This window comes from Triticum dicoccoides, chromosome 5A (genome assembly GCF_002162155.2).
Source record: "Triticum dicoccoides isolate Atlit2015 ecotype Zavitan chromosome 5A, WEW_v2.0, whole genome shotgun sequence".
NCBI lineage: Eukaryota > Viridiplantae > Streptophyta > Magnoliopsida > Poales > Poaceae > Triticum > Triticum dicoccoides.
In genome coordinates, this window is record NC_041388.1 from 87500744 (window position 1) to 87506630 (window position 5887).

At 44.3% G+C, this 5887-nt stretch overlaps 1 protein-coding gene across 1 annotated transcript; it reads right to left on the minus strand.

Moving 5' to 3' along the window:
- Positions 1-124: 124 nt before the first annotated feature.
- LOC119299553 (pyrophosphate--fructose 6-phosphate 1-phosphotransferase subunit alpha-like) lies at positions 125-5448 on the minus strand. The gene is made up of 19 exons (XM_037576750.1): positions 5073-5448; positions 4802-4974; positions 4596-4708; positions 4249-4323; positions 4047-4160; positions 3731-3798; positions 3557-3640; positions 3377-3430; positions 3201-3281; positions 3020-3113; positions 2826-2899; positions 2632-2742; positions 2493-2537; positions 2360-2416; positions 2171-2275; positions 1983-2099; positions 1520-1623; positions 656-821; positions 125-572 (listed from the first exon to the last, which is right to left on the minus strand). Exons 1-19 carry the CDS (start codon positions 5163-5165, stop codon positions 435-437), a joined length of 1866 nt encoding a protein of 621 aa, XP_037432647.1. The 5' UTR covers positions 5166-5448; the 3' UTR covers positions 125-434.
- Between the last annotated feature and the right edge of the window lie 439 nt (positions 5449-5887).

The window sequence follows — 5887 nt, forward strand, 5'->3', positions numbered from 1 at the left end:
ACCCTCCACCGCTACCGTCAACCGCACGGGCTTTGCCCGGCGCCGGCCTCTCGTGTCGCCCGCAAGGGGTGCGACGCGAGAGGGAGGATTGGCCTCCGGTTGATGAGTTGATGATCTCCGGTTGTACATTCAGTAAGGTTGCAATGTCCGAATTATAAGTCATTACTTAGAACAACTACAAGTCATTTGCAATCAAAAGTTTTCGAGACTAACTGATCCTGAAGTTCTGATTACTTCAGCTCGAGTCTATCGGTTGCTCATCACAAACATATCCAGTCTCACACAAGGATTATTAACTAGTACTATTATCTCGACGTTTGCTGGCATATAGACTGCAGTGCTTTCACACGCTGTCCTTCAAAAAAGGATCACAGAGGAAAACAGAATAGCTCAAGCCAGCCTCCTGTAACTCAGATGCAGTGAGTGATTCATGCTCAGTTGAAATGGTAGAGAGGCAGCTCAGCATTGAGAGGGTGGGACATCACTGTCAGCACATGTGTCACTGAGATCATCGAGCTTATCGCCGCTTTGAGGGTGTCCCTTGAGCAACCGGGCTTCACGATCGTCTTCACCTGTAAGTAAATTCATTGGTAGTCTTGGCATAGTTTGAAACACGAGACAGGCAACAAAATGCAACTGGGTTTCTGGCACGAACCTTGTCGAGATACAGTTTTAGCATTTCGATGTCGCCCATGTAGTCCTGGTCTTCAATGGTCAGTGTGATTGGCTTTGCATCCGAACCAGGTCCTTCAAATTGAATACCTCCAGGAGTCCTGTAGAAGTCATCAAGGAGAAAGCTCGAAGCTTTCTCTCGCAGCAACCTGTGTCACACATGAAACAATTCAGTTTGTATAAGGCGTAAGATCGTGACCAGATAAAAGCAGGACTTTTAAGTGTTACTACTACTAGGAGTAATCGGGCATTATTTTCTTGTAAAATTTCATTATGCATCATGAACTGATGCGTTACTTTTGGTCAATGATGACCTCTAAATAAAATGAGTTCCCTAGCCTTCGTGTTTTATTATATCAGGGGTCTCGTAAATCGCTGAATGTGATTTATGTTATCAATATTTAAACCAACAAGTTCTTTTACAGGTTATTTCTTGCGGGAATTTTTTACAGGTTAAATTATTCAGTTTCGAAGTATAAACGTTTCTCAACAATATGTATAATGTTTTTTTGTGAGAATATGTTTAATGGTTCTGCTGTAGTAAAATCTTAACATTACATATTTTTCTGTTATAGTTAAGGCTCGACCTGTCCATACTGCTCAATCATAGGGGAATATGTTTAATGATAGGGGAGTTACACTGGGGATCCTCTTCCCCCCTACTGCTCAATTGGTTTGGTTATTGATAGTCTGTCAGCTATGCTTAATGCAGCTAGAGGGGCTGGGACATTCATGTGGTTGAACACTTGATTCCAGTATTTTTTTCCTCATCTACAGTAATGAAGATGACACCTAATTTTTAGTGTAGAAAACTGATGTAGATATAACCAATCTGGTAATGACTTACTCATATGCCTTCCCTTTCAGGTCGATAGGAGAAGGATGAATGGCAGGCTTTCCTATAGGGATTGCCCCCGGGCCACGTAAATGCCTCCTGACACTCATCATTGCCTGTTAATGACAACAACAAGTATTACTGGGTCAGTAAGGACTACTTAAACAGAAGATAACTCTTTTTGTACTGAATTCAGACAATACTTAAACACAACAAGTTTTACAGAAGTAGTCTAGTCAACAAGCAGTCCAGAATGCGAGTATGGCCGAAGAAATTTCTAGTTGACAAGAAGTCTAGTGGACAAAATAATTCTTGCTTATCTGCTTCTTAATTGTACATGATGGGTTTTTACTTAACCACAAAAAGATTAAGGAATAGAAATTGATACAAGTGCTTTTTTTTTGTCAAGACCATGCTTTAAAGTCTAAACAAAAGATTAAGGAATAGAAATGGCAACACATAATAAATATCTTACAGTTAGTGGGGCAGCAGCACATCGCCACTTGTGTACAGGGTCCTTGAGATTAGCCACAGTTGCCATGTAGCCAGTCAAACCAGCTGCTATCATATGCAGGGAGATATGGCCAAGAACCTGCATAGTTCAAATATTAGAGTATTTTGCCTTTAAAAAAATATTATATTCGTACAAGTTACAATCCTTACATAAGCATAGTCACAGTCAAAGTTTGACGGTAGGGATCCTCGAGCCTGATATCCAAAGAAATGGCAGACTGAACTGAACTTCTTTCCCTTGTATCTCCCTTCTTTCTGGAAATTAAGCAACATGATCAGAAGGCACTAATCCTGAAATTTTAAAACCCAAATAAAAGAAACAGAAGCGTCAAAACTCACTGTTCTTTTTATCATTTCTGCTTCTACCAAGTGAGCTAACAGTTGTTCGGTGTCAATCTGTCAAAGCGACAATGTGATACCAACGGTTGCATGATAAAAATTACAGCAACTAAGAGCATGGCGAGTCACAAACCTGGGACAACTGGGCAGAGTTGTCAGATTCTTGATGGAGGAGGAGCTGAGTGAAAAATGGAATGTATTTGGAACTTAGTTTATGTTAATCAGCTAATGTCATAAGACTATGCAAAGAAACTTTGCTGGAAATGCAGCACCTCTCTTCTGATGAAGGGTGGTAAGAACTGGAACAGTGCCGCTGCCCACGGAGACAGTTGTGTTGGTATCTCTGTAACAGGCACATTATTGTTGTGAAGGTTACTGATTTCCTGGAATGGTTGAACAGAAATGAATAAGGTGGAACCAAAGTTATGTTCTTCATCTTATTATCAGGTGGCCAGAACCATTATACCTGAATGAGTGCATACATTTCTGGAATGCTTTCTATCAGTCCCTCTGGTATAAGGAGCACACCATGGTGTTTTCCTGAACATGGATACCGGGACATCAATTTATCACAAAATATATGTATGAAGATGGCATAAAAATGATGGGCAAAGTTTTCAGCTAATCTCGCAAACAAACCGGCCGAAGGGCTGTACAAACCTAATTCTGCCCTTGCTTGTACTCCGTCACATATCTTGTTTATAACTTCCATCAGTGTGAGTTTTGACAATGCCACCTCCTCTCCCATGATAAGCTGCATGGAGAAATTCAAAAGCATAAAGCTGATAATATTGTTTTTCTCATGCATAGTAGTCTGGCTGACAAGTTTGATGACTCATACCATGTTCGGGTGCGATTGGAGCGCACATTCTAAGGCGACATGAGACGCTTTTCGACCCATCAAACGAACAAAATAGTAGTACTGGTAGGAAAATGAACAGAAGGCAAGTGCTATATTAATGATACGTAATTAGGATTATTTAACATCTAATCCGAATGAGTGAATTATAGTGTTACCTTTCCAGCCGAGATTGCATCCAGGCAAACATTGCTTATAAGCTGAGAATTCACCTGAAAAAGAATTTCCATAAATGACAGGGGTAATAAACTGACAGTGCTAAACCACATCCGATGCCTCTTTAATTATGCGCAGGACATTTCGTCGTAGAAAATTTCTCGTGGAATCCAGTGGGTCACCTTGCACACTGTATCAAATCCAACGGTTGTCTCGACAAACTGGTTTTTGAGATCGCCATTCAGTGAAACAGGCACACCAACGACCTGTTCAATAAAGACATTAGTTCCTGAGAGACTTCTTGGGCCCTTTAAGAATACAAGCATTTGATATTACAGCTTAAATTAATACAGTACCTTGGTCTTACAGTTCTTTTGGACAAGGGTCTCTGCAAGCTGTGCAGCATCTGAATTGGAAGTCACTCCTGATAACAGAGAATAACTGCAGTGTTAAAAGAACCACGTACATGCTTCTACTGAGATGGGATATTTGATGGGTCTGAAATTGCAACACTAATTATGCTTGAAAACATATCATGCATGTTGACAACATGGTACACTATATAATATAACTCAAAATAGCTCGTGCATCATATTATTGGCGTAGGTAAACCTGGATCATTAGTTTTCATGGACTGTCATAACAAATTTTATTGGGTTTTCGTGTTGGTACCTCCAACAATGACCAGGCCATCCAAGTTAAGATCTTGGCACGTCGTCATAGCAGCACTCACTTGCTTACTCGAGCGGATCTGGTCAATACTTCTGCCCAGCAAATCGAAACCACCTGGGAAAACAGAGGTGCAAAGTTTATTCTGTCATCCATAAGAACTGCAGAAGCGTGTCAAGAACCGACGGTAGATGAACACACTTACCCTGGTTCTTGTATGAAGCAAGAACATCATCTGTGATCTCCAATGTCTTGTTTGCAAACAGCCCCTCAGTCCCACCTACACACAAGCACAACCTACTTTAATAAACAAAATTCCTTCATTTCTTATTATAGGGCCGTATGCATCGTTCTGATGCAGAGGCCGGGGAATCTTCCTTTTCGAAAAAAAAAATTCATTTCTTATATAGAGCCAATTAGTATGTGAGAAAAAAATCCAGATGTTGACGCAATATCAAGAAAATATTTTTCCCTTGGAAAACTATTTTACCTTTGGAAACTGAGCCGCAAAAAAAAACATAAGAAGTTGAGACTTTGGAACTAAAAGATTACCAATAAATCCGTAGAGAATACTCTGGGGATTGTAAGCCTTGAGAGCATCATGGAGGCCCCAGACCACATTGTGGCCTCCAGGTGACTGCCTCCCGGAGAAGACCACACCCACCCTGCAAAATCAGCATCACTGTATGCATCAGTGTTGCAGATTCCCATTGGACGGATATATTATCAAACGATCCGGGCAAGCTGTCGAGCTTGACCTGATGGGCGGGCGCTCGTCGACGGCCTTGCCAGCCCCGGCGGCGCCGTCCGGCGTGAGAAAAGTGACGAGCCGCTGGCCGTAGGTGCGCGGGAAGGCCTGTGCGACGGCGTGCGCGCCGGTGGGGTCGATGGTGGCGGTGGCGTCGCCGTACTCCACCCTCACCGTCGCTCCCTGGGACAGACAACGAGCTCTTTAAGTATCACCACTCACCCAAGAACGAGAGAACGGAGATGGGCAGCAGGGCCAGGGACACGACGGTGGATGATCACCTGGAGGCAGGGCGGGAGGCGGGGCTGGTACAGCGCCCGCCTCTGCTGCAGGGGCCCCGCCAGCTCCGTGGGCGCGCCGTAGTCCGCGTTCATCCCTCCCTCTTGATCGATCGGTCGATACAAGATTGACGATTTTACTTGCTGGTTGATGGAGTTGTGGTGCTGGTGCGTTGGTCTGGTGAAGAAAGATTGGGGGAGATATGATATGAGAGTGTGGGTATTGTCATACCACGGGGCGGCGCCGGCGGTTTGACATGCGTCGTCGTTGTCTGTTTCGTCAAACCGGCGGGAGAGCGACACACGGGTGCTGGCCCTAGGCTATGGGCTGCCCCCTGATTTTTCTGTGCTTTTTGCTTCTTCGAATGTATGCCCGGCTCTTTATTCACGGAGGGGGCGGCCGGAAAGCGACGCCCACTGCCCATTGATTTATACTGTTGACACAAAAGTATTCGATCGATTTGATTGCACATATAGCTAAACTGCTAAAGTGTTGCTTTTGCATAGAGATATTTTTGTTGGCTCGTGGGAAGATCCTCTGATTATTCTCAACCGGATGACTTCCCGCCTAGCCAGCTGTCTGATCTGTGGCCGTCCGATCGCAGCAGCACAACGCACCGCCGAGCACTGATGACACCCCAGTGAAGCTCCCTTACAGCTCTCATGGCGCACCAGGCAGCGCGACAAAAGTTGCAACGTAGCACCGACAATGTCCGGCGAAGCTCCATTACGGCTCCGGCGGAGCTCTATTGCATCCCCGTCACAGCTTCCACTGCCCAGGCGGCGCTCCATTGCATCCCTGTCACAGCTTCCATAGC